Below are 10,510 nucleotides of genomic sequence, written 5' to 3'. Positions count from 1 at the left end.
GCTGAGGTCCCCGCAGCGCCGCCCCTGGGCCCGCCCGGAAGCGCCGCTGCCCCGGCCGTGCTATCCGCAGTAGCTCGCCCCGCTCCGCGCCCTACACGGGCCTGCGGAGCTCCGGAGGTCGGACGTGCAGGGCTTCGCAGCCGCCGGCCACCCGCAGTGCGCACGGCCGCAACCCGCTGTGCCCGGGACGGTGCGGGGGAGCTCCCCTCGGCTGAGCCGTTCTTCAGGCAGCGCTGCCCCGGCCTCGGAGCGAGGCCCGTGGGGCCGCGGTGTTTGCAGCGCCGGGAGCTCGAGCGGGTCCGCCTCGGCTGCCGTGCCCTCGAGGTGCACTGTGCTTATCAGCCCTTAGGAAGGGAGGTTAGTGCCCGAGGGGACCATTCCGGCACCCTCCTTGCAGACCCTTTGTCATGTAATCGTGCCACAGTTCAGGGACAGGCTTCAAGGAGGGCTCTATATTCTGGAAGGAATACACACTTTGGTAAAGCACCAGGACCGGCCAGAAACAGCAACGCCGAGAGCCCATTCACAGCGAAGGGCGATGTGAAATCCCATCGCATTTACTGCATCGTTCTCTCACGCTTCAGTATGGGGACTCTTAACAGCACCTCTGTACTCTGCCGGGCACCCCCGTACCAGATTATATAGTGTTGTGCGATGGGATTCATAATAAAGCTAGATACTTTAATACTGTTACAGCCCATCACTATTCCTGGTTACACTGATCAGCCCTGGTGTGAAGTATTTTTCTTACAAAGAAATACACGAAGGTACTGTAAGTAGGTATAGATTTTAAAAAAGCAGCTGCAGGCAGTTGAGACAGTATCCTTTTTACATAACCAGTTACCGACAGCAAGACTTTCTAGTTTGAACTTCTGCACCTATGTGTAAGGCCCATTGAAACACGAAAACGACGACCGCTGCACAAGCCATATCCAACTTTTTATTTCAAACTTTGCAATACTGCATTAGCCACTGACTGATATGGAGAAAACCTCCCAGAAGTTTCTTCTATCAATAATACTGCAATCAGAACCCTGTCTCTGAAATACTTCTGTATAACTGCAAGTAGTTTAAAAAACAAGGCAAAGTTTTTATATTGCTGACATTTCTGAACTATAGTCTGCCCTTGTGCTTTCCAATTCTATTGCAGTAAAACTTCCCAGCTATGTGAACCCACAGTATGCTGTCATCAACACAGAAAACACACCTGTAAATTTCATGTGGTTTTGAGTCCTATGGCCACAAATTAAAAGTTATAGGAATGAGGAACATGTGGAAGAGAGGGAAAGAGGTACAGTTGGCCCCAAGTCACACTTCAGAAGAGTACAAAATCAAAGCAGGCACTGCAGAAGGGAAAAGCAAGGACCTTCATTTTTAAAACTGGTCATTTCTGATAAACATGTGAGTGAAGCACAGCTCATCGGGATAAAGATTAGGCTTTTCTCATTCATATTTGAAAGAGTCCAGTATATGTCAGTCTGCATGAACAAGATTTAACGTGGTTTAAAATATTTATTAGACACTGCTTTGCTCAAGTTGGCTTTTCCCTTTTGGTTGCTTCAAAAAAGAGAATTATTTCAGCTGGTGCAAGCTGGGCACAAATAATTTCACAGGCAACCCTTCTCTCCACTTTGCCTATCCCAGCAAAATGCATGTTCAGATGAGGCTTTTGAATTGCTTTGTTTTAATGGACTATATCAAGGCTTTTTTTGTTTTGTTTTGTTTTTCTTTTTTCAGCCCCTCGAGTGCCACAGTGCAGGCTCTCGAAAAGCACTCACATCTGCACGGTGAAATCATTTTCCTGCCTGGCTGGGGTTTTATACTCATCTCAAGCAATCACTGTTCTGTTGTGCAGGCTTGGATTTTGGCTGGATATGGTAGCTATTAAGATGTTAACAAGGAGTGAGGGAAAAAACCCTCACCCCAAGGCATACGCCATTAACGGAAACCAGTGTGCAGAGCAGAAAATATGCATAATAGAAGAAAATCTTTAAGGATCTTCCTTTGGCTTTTTGCTTGTTTCTGAGAGGCATTTATGAAATAGGTCCGGATGAAGAGGTCAAGACATGCAAGGGGCACTGGAATGTATGAAACCAATATGCCAAAGGTATGAAGATGCTCTTCCGCAAGATGCGTGGCCTAGCAGCCTGGCCATTGGAACGTGAATCAGAGATTCTCCTTTCACTGCCAAGCTCTTACTGACTTGAGCGGTCAGTTGGTCTCGGGCAGAGATTCCCTCAGTTTCTCCATCTGCAAGGATGGGTCTACAACTTGACCCTCTCTGCTGAAAGACTCTGAGGTGCATACACAGAAAACAATAACTACTACATGAATCTTTATGGTTTCATGACAGGTCCATAAAAAAGTAGACCATCCTCTCCATATTCCAGAAAGAATGAGAAATATTTATAGGATTACAATTTTTTTTTTTTTTAACAAAATAACTAAGAAGTAAAGTCAAGGACACTGCAGTGTTGTTGCCAACCAGTTGTATGTATTTCAGGTGTTTCTACAGCGAATCCAATGGCACAGAAAAAGGTATATTGAAGCACCTTTAAAACCAAATTTGGCAATCTCTGCAGGACAGAATCCTGGCCCAAAACACTAGCTCTAAGCTTCTTAGCCCTCCTGATCACTCATCAATCCATTTCAATTACAGAGAATGAACACTCGGGAGTTTTTTGTGTTTAGTGAAGGCAATCAGTTCCTGCTCTTACCACCCTCTCCCTCCACAGATTATGGAGAGTAAGAAAAGACAGACAGAGGGAATGTTTTGCCATAGAAAAGCAATCCTAATTCAGGAGGAATCAGGACAAACAGTTTATGGTCCTATTTTCAAATGAAACTACTCAAGAATGGAAAAACATTATTGAAGGCCACTTGTTCAAATCCTAATCTAAAACATGGGCAAGACAATTCTGTTGCATATATGCTTACAATAAAATGCCCTCAACACCCTGTAACTCCAACCCCACAGACCAACTTTCCTATTTCTTAACTCTCCTGAGACATCTCATGTGCTTTCACCCATTTTGTGTCGTCGTTGGCAGGAACCGTTCGCAACCACAAGCACCTGGGGATGTGTGAGGGGAAGTAGGCACCAAAAGACAAGTGGGGAACAGTTCCCTTCATGTCCTTTTGACCTCCAAAAGCTTCTCCCCTGCTTCCCCACTAAAAGCAGCGGGAGGGCTTTCTGCAGGCTGCCTCTCCTCCACCACCTCTGCCACCAAACTCCCTCATCACTACAGACTAATTGTAGGAAGGCAATTCATCAGCAATTGCAAAGCTATCCAGGATGGTAGGATACAGGGTGTTCTAAAAGTGAAAAGGGCTGTTGTTCTGTCATACAAAGGAGTTTACAACCTATTCCTCATTCAGCTCTCTGCCATAATAAAGTGGCGGCAGAACAGAATACATAGGATTGTGCTAGACAGAGGGTGAGTAAGAATGATCAGAAGGCAACTGGGCAATTCTTGACAAGAATCTGAAGCCTCTACTGTTAAGCACCACAGTCAGTCAACAGCTAAGAAATGGCTCTCAAATTCACACTGATAATTTTACAGGTCTGGTTATGTGGGACACCACGCTAACCCACATCAGGCTTCACATCTGAAGGACAGTTAGTGGCCACGATGAGATTTGCTGTTCCCTCCAGGATACATAAGCAGAGGTAGGTAGTTCCAGAGCATGAAGTAGAGAGTTTGCTGTAATCCCAGGATAGGAGTCCACAGGCACAGAGAAACCGCTTGAACTCTGCGTGTGTCCAATGAAGGTCACCGCAACGCCTTGGACTGACACCTCTGCGTGTGGTGGGTGTAGGCAGTGGTGGATAAAAGGTGCAACAATATTAAAAATAGACCTTGGTCATCCTTCACCCTGCCTGAGACAGGCTATCCCATGTCAGGAAATGAAGTGCTCAAAATTTTTTAAAAGATTAATCCAAGCCATGTGCTTGAGCACAGCCTGTGCTACATCACTGGCAGCAGAGGTCCCAGCTGCTGCTGCTACGCTACAAGAAGGAAGAATCTTCTTATTCCTCTCTCCTTTCCACTCCTCACTCCAAGTCATTGTAGCAATGCTCTACTGAGAACGAAGATGCACTAAAAAGAAGATATTTCACAATTATGTAAAAAAAGAACTCCGAAAACCACTGACAGCCAAGGCAGATGGTGTAGTCAGTGCCTCTAACAGCAAGCCCAGCCTGGCGGGGCTGTCTCTTTTATGTTAATATAATCCCCACTCCCAGAGGCAGAGGAACTTCCATCACCAGTGGATGAGGACATCATCTTTTCAATCAGGACTCTAGAAGACAAATATACAGGACTTTGCGGTGCTGTTTTTAAATAAGCAGCATTGAGCCACACAGTTTTTCAGCAGGATAAAAAAAGAAATAACAGTTCATTTGAGAAGGACACAACCCCCCTGGGACTTTAAGGACTAAACAGTCAGGTTAAGGAAACTCACAGTACTGACAACAGCATTACTGCTATTACCTGGCAGCATCAGAAGCCTCTGCAGTGACCAGATAACTAACATCATCCACTGCATCCGCTGCATCATCCTCACCTTGGGTCCAATTTAGGGCTGGGATGCAGCAACTGGCTTCCTAGATAGCAACTGCCCAGCCTCAGGATCAGATGCAAATACCCGGTCTGATACCTTTCAGAAAAGGCCAAATTATCCATCGATGGACTGGTGCATCACAGAAGATTTTCTAATATCTTTGCACCAGAAATCCCAGCCGTCTGGAAGAGGCCAGCACATGAAGAAACATTCCTTGTATTGTTGAGAAAATTTCTGTTTCCAAAGCCCATCAAAGCTTAACCAAGGGCAGAAAAACTTTTGACCTTTCAGAGCTCAGTTTCCCTTCGGGAGATTTACTCATGTATTATTGCTGCCATTTGTTAATCACTGACAGCGTCTCCCCTTCATCTCAAAGATGTCCGTGTCTGAAAGACTGAATTAGCTCTTGGATGTACCATCAGTTCTTGTGCCTACCTCATGGCCTCGTTAATATTCTTGTTTTCCTTGACAGATGTCTCCACCCAACCAGAAAAGCCATTTTCTTTGCTGAACCGATCCACTTCATCTCTTGTCACTGCCCACGGGGAAAGGTCACACTGTAAAACAAGAACCAGCCATTTTAGCTGTAGCCTTTTAATTTTTAAGCTGGGAAGGGAATTCTTCCCCTCAGCTGTTTGCTGCCCGTGTGCAGCAGGCTCAGCCCTTCACATCTCCCAGATCACAAGCTCTTAGAGACCTCTTAGTGCAAGATTCTTAATGGGATGTTGCAAGCAGCAATATATTTATCTCATCTGAGATACTGACACACCTCAGTCAGGCACGCACGGAATGGGGGTCATCCATCACAGGACAAGAAAGCATTGTCACTCATCCAAAATCCATCTGGCCTCTCTACAGCAGTGAAACGTGTTACTGGTGGCACTGAGGCAGCCGCAACGATCGTGATGGGATTCGTGAACAGGCAGTGAGAAAACCTGTCCCATAATGGCTTCTATGAGTGTGACTGCAGTGAGTACATTCATACAGATTCTGACCCCAAGGCAGGCAGAAATGATACCTTAAAACAGCTACTGGGCAAAAGTATTATCCACTAAAAAATGGAGAAGAGAAACCACTCTCCTGCCCAGCCACGTTTTTGAGTTGAGTTCAGTTTTTGGCTTTCTCAAACCAGGCAAGTTTCAAACTGAATCTGGAAAGGGCTGTTGAGCTAACGTTGGCACATGAAGAACATATAAGTAATTTGTAAATGAAAGAAAAATAAATCATTAAAAGACAACAACCAATCTACCCTGTGAAACCTGACACTGCATCCAGATGGAAACTAGATATCCCTCCAGCAACTCCGAGCAGAGCTTTACCTGCAGCGTCATCCTCGATCTCCACAGGCTACTGAGAGTTAAAGACCAAAAAGAGCAAAAAAGCAAAGCTTTAGAATCCAGGAGCTACTGAGCTTGAGCCCTGGCAGCACAGCCCATGGCACTGCATCTTAGGACAGAGCAGAGAATCTTTGCTAGACAAAGAAAATTCAAGGAGAGTTAAGGAAGGGAGTAAAAAGGCTCCAGGCTACGGGACAGCTCTAGGCCAGGCTTGGTGCTAAAGGGCTCTCCTTCCACACACACCCCCAGAGCGTGTCTAGAGCTGCTCACTTTGTTAGCCAGCAGCAGGCAAGGCACAGAGTTCCCGTCTGGCAGCATCAGCTTGCTGTCCAAGTCCTGCTTCCACTTCTGGCTGTTGCTGAACGTGCTGATGTTGGTGACATCAAACATGACAACGCAGGCTGACGCCTCCCTGTAGTAGAGCCGGGTCATAGATGTAAAACGTTCCTGTCCTTCAGGAGCAACAGGAAAAAATATATTACCCCAAGAGTTACCATTTTTAGATTTGTTCATGCAAATAACATGTTTATCGTGGTTCATCATTTTCTAAGATGACACGAACAATCTCCACTTAAATGAGGAAATTATGGGCACTGAGATGTGTCCTGTCTGGGGCACCTCAGCAACCCACCAGCAGCCCTGGAAGTGGGCTGCACTTAACCCTGACCCAGACACTCGGATGCCCTAGAAAGAGTCGCACTACTGCCAGTGTAACAATTCACACTTATCGTCCCTGACCAGACAATCCTCTCCCCATAAGCAGCGTCCAGGCAGCAGCAGGTCCCTTGCCACCACTGGCCAGGGCTGTGCCACCAGTGCTGCCACGTGCTCCGTGTGGTTTGATTGTACTGCTGGTGTAGATGGGGACACATCACAGCATCCACATCCCATCACAGGGGTGAAAAACAGCCTTTCTGACACCGAGGGACTTCCCTGTGGGCCCCCATGCAGCCCTGTAGCTGTCAACAGGCTTTGTGCTCCAAAGCCATTGAGAGCTGAGCACTTGGAGTCACCTCAGGCCATCTGACTGTCTTTGCAGCCTCTGAACATGGCAGGGACTGTCGGTGCTTGTATCCCCTTCTGTTCGGGGCACGACAAGAGCACCGTGACCACAGTGCCCCTCCTACACTGCTCTACAATTCTTAAATGCCTTTTTGGGGCTGAAATTGAAATCAGTTTCTTGCTGCAATCCTCTTGCTGCAAACTTCCCCTTCCTGTTTGCTTTTAGGGATTCCAGATGGATGCATCTGAGCAGTGAAACTGAAAGAAACCACAACCCTGTTTTCCTCACTGCTCTAGATCCAGAGGAGCCATTTTAGAGATGTTCCAGCACCATCCTGTCCTCAGCCTTCTGGTGCCGAGGAGATTCAGGCGCCACGTTCCTCTGTGCTTCGCTGTAGAGCAGTTGCTCCTCACTCCACTGCACGTAACATTATCCCTGGGACCATCCCCCACTCCCTACCTGGGCCCACCAGCAATGGGTTCCTCTGGCCACGATGGCTCCCCAGGGATCTGCTGGCTCTGCTCACAGAGCTTGCTGAGAAGACAGGTCACAGACTCTCGACCTACTCAACACAAAGTCAAGCATTCTAGGCGACTGTTCCAGAAATCAGGGTTCTGCACAAGGCTCGGGGCTGAGAAGTTACAGACCCAGCTACAGATGAGCCAGTTTCCCCAATTGCTCTACTCTGGCTTTGAAATTGAAAAGAAGAGCTCAAAAGGATTTATCCACTGCACTGCTGCACTCTTTGCAGATAGGCTTTTGATTAAATATTTAAATTACTACTGCAAACTAGAGACAGCACTGCAAACCAGAGCAGCCCTGTCTCTTGAATCAACAGGCTTTTAAGGTTTATTTTTGCAGCATACTGCTATTGAAAGAAAAAACAAAGAGGAAAAATAAATGAAAAAATTAGAAAAATAAAAACAAAGAAAAAGAAGGAAAAGAAGAAGAAGAGAAAAAAGAGACAAAAAAGGCCAAGCCATTGAGAGCTTTACATTCTGCTCCCAAGCAATCTCACGGTTGGTGTGAACATACCTGCAATGTCCCAGAGCTGAAGTCGTACTGTCTCCGATTCTGACCACTGGACCACCTTCAGAGCAAAATCCACTAGAGAATCCCCAAAGACAGGAAGGAAACTTCATTAGGGGCATTCTGCACCATGGGGCTTGTTCCACTGCAGCCTCTCGCCATTTCCCAGCACAGACCAACCCAGCAAGCGCCTTCCCAGCTGCACAGCTTGTACTGGACCAGCACCCACACCAGCACAAAGCAGACACAGAGGGTCTGCAGATGCTGGCTGACCCCTCTCCTCTGTCACAGAAAGCTGCAAAATAAATATTACACTCAGAGGTTCCACACAGAGAGGATGGCCCCCTACACACAAAATGCCTTCTGAGCAGAAGTCAAGCACATTGTCAGCATCTCACCCCTCCCAGACAGGGCTTGTCCCTTCCTGAACTTCAGATTAGGGAGCTCAATATCACGAGGAATGGAGCAGAATTCCTCCCCATCCTGCCAAGCTCTTCCTGGCAGCTCTGCTGTCGAAGCCCTCAAAAACACCAGCAGAGATGCTGCTCTGAAAGTCTTTGGGAAGGAGCAGAGCAAGGTAGCATTTTTTTTTTTTTTTTCCAGCAAACGCAGTGCTGGGTGCACTCCACTCCCTCAAATCACTGGGCTTTGCAGAATCCTGGACCACCAAGGTCTGTAACTACCTCATGCACAGCTCCTGTTTGTGGCAGGGCGCTCAAATACCTGCTCCTCATCTCTGGAGTTCTAACACTGGCACTAGAGACACCGAGAACTGAGGAAGCAGAAATTAAAATGCTCAAAAGTAAGAATTCCTCCTGAACCTGAACAACCTACAGGCAAACAAAAGGATACTGGAAGCCTTACTGTGTGGAGAGCTATAAGGAAAGCTTCCCTTGCCTGTCTCTAAAGGCCAGTAAAATGATGGATTTGCTGCCAGGGGAGATTTAAATTGGAGGTGAGGAAGAATTTTTTCCCTAAGAGGGTTGTTAGCCCCTGTCCCAGGCTGCCCAGGGACGTGAGGGAGTCCCTATCCCTGCAGCTATTGCAAAGCCATGGTGGGCTTGGCAGTGTGAGGGGAGGGGTTGGACTCGAGCTTAAAGACCAACATGACTCTATGATTCTGTTGCCTGTCTTTGCTCTGTGCTGCCTAAAGCTCTCCGTCTCCTTCACACCCACAGCTCAGCATCTGCACACAGCGGGACCAGCGCAGAGTGCAACGCGCAAACACCACCTTCTTCTCAGGTTTTCATTACGGGGGAAACCTGTCCAGCTACACTTCTAGCCATGCTAAGCAGGGCTGATGCTTATTGAGGACAGGAACTAATGAAATAAAAAGAAAACCCCCTGCAGCTCTTACAGATGGGAGTGCTGGTGTGGATGCATCCCGAGCACTCTGTCAGAGTGCCATGCAGCTCTCCCGTGTTTCCAACTTCTAATTCATCCCCTCTTGACTCATAACTAAGAAGATTTAAACAGCTGAGCTTAGCCCCCATTATTTTGGGTCCTCAGGGAGATTTACTGGGGAAAACCCTGGCACGTCCCGCTCCTTGTAGGTTATTAATTGACATTGACGTTAAACAAAGAACAACTGATCCCGCTTAATCTTGTCAACTTCCTTGTTACAAAGCTGCTGTTTCCCCCACCGCCTCCCCAGAGCCAATGCTTTAGTGGTGGTTTCACGCTGTTAAATGAAAAGTCAAAAGAGGGTTGCCGTTGGTTTTGCTGGGAAGAACTGGGACTGCGATCTCACACTCTCCTGGGCTGGCTGTTCCCAGAGGAGGGGGGACGGGGCACCCCGCGCAGAGGGGCAGTCAGCGGCTCCTCACGGGCCGGGAGCCGCAAAACACAGTCACTGCGACGGCGTTTGTTCTTCTGACAAGTTCTCGCTTCCTCGTCTGCGGGGAAGGAGGGGAACGAGTCCCCAGCACCAGCCAAACAAACGCCACGCTCACTTCGGCACTCTAGGCCGGACGAGGGCCCCGCTGCACCCTGGAAGAGGAGCCAAACCGCAGCCCGGACCGGCGGGCAGCCTCAGCGGCCACGGCGCTCGCCCCCGCGCCCCCCGGAGCCCCCTCACCTCCCACCGTGGACTTGTAGTGCCGGTTGAAGCTGTCGTTGGCGTAGCGCTGCACCAGGGACGTTTTCCCCACCGTCGCGTCCCCCACCACCAGCACCTTAAACATACGATCCCGCTGCCCCATGTCCGCCCCGGCCCGGCCTGGCCCCGCCAGTCATGTGAGAGTCAGGTGGAGGAAACGCGGGGCCGCCGGGACTTGTAGTCCGCACCGGCGCGGCCTGCCCCTGCCCCAGGCACTCCTGTGCCACTATGCTCTGCCCTCTGCACTCCCTGACTCCGCCTCATGTCCCCGTGTACCCCTACGCTCTGCCTTCTGCACCGTGCTCCCCTGCACCTCTAGACCCATGACCCATGCCAGACCCTGTCGCATGCTCCCCTGCACCCCCAGGCTCTGCCTTCTGCACCCTCAGCCCCTTTGGAACCAGCAGACTAACAAAAGTCATCCAAAACATGCACACATACCTGTATATATATATTTTAAAGCGATGCTACCCCATTATT

At 48.6% G+C, this 10,510-nt stretch overlaps 1 protein-coding gene across 4 annotated transcripts; it reads right to left on the bottom strand.

The window, feature by feature from the left end:
* Positions 1-918: 918 nt before the first annotated feature.
* Positions 919-10,157, bottom strand: RAB29 (RAB29, member RAS oncogene family). 4 transcript variants are annotated; one of them, XM_062013557.1, is made up of 5 exons: positions 10,010-10,157; positions 7,939-8,010; positions 6,171-6,352; positions 4,999-5,120; positions 919-4,302 (listed from the first exon to the last, which is right to left on the bottom strand). In XM_062013557.1, exons 1-5 carry the CDS (start codon positions 10,131-10,133, stop codon positions 4,185-4,187), a joined length of 618 nt encoding a protein of 205 aa, XP_061869541.1. In that variant the 5' UTR covers positions 10,134-10,157; the 3' UTR covers positions 919-4,184. The 4 variants fall into 4 exon arrangements, with proteins under 4 accessions (XP_061869541.1, XP_061869539.1, XP_061869540.1 ...); XM_062013555.1 differs by having other exon boundaries at positions 919-4,100; positions 10,010-10,154; XM_062013556.1 differs by lacking the exon at positions 10,010-10,157 and adding an exon at positions 7,363-7,465 and having other exon boundaries at positions 7,939-8,016.
* Between the last annotated feature and the right edge of the window lie 353 nt (positions 10,158-10,510).

Source organism: Colius striatus, chromosome 22 (assembly GCF_028858725.1).
Source record: "Colius striatus isolate bColStr4 chromosome 22, bColStr4.1.hap1, whole genome shotgun sequence".
NCBI lineage: Eukaryota > Metazoa > Chordata > Aves > Coliiformes > Coliidae > Colius > Colius striatus.
The sequence above is the reverse complement of the archived record's forward strand: the minus strand, read 5'-3'. Positions and strand labels throughout refer to the sequence as shown.

What these genes read in the sequence shown, in the direction of transcription:
- RAB29 (XM_062013557.1), bottom strand. Translation starts at nt 10,133, where the DNA reads ATGGGGCAGCGGGATCGTATGTTTAAGGTGCTGGTGGTGGGGGACGCG. An exon ending in CTACAAGTCCACGGTGGGAG is followed by an intron (nt 8,011 to 10,009) that starts GTGAGGGGGCTC and finishes GGGATTCTCTAG; the next exon opens with TGGATTTTGCTCTGAAGGTG. An exon ending in TCAGCTCTGGGACATTGCAG is followed by an intron (nt 6,353 to 7,938) that starts GTATGTTCACAC and finishes TTGCTCCTGAAG; the next exon opens with GACAGGAACGTTTTACATCT.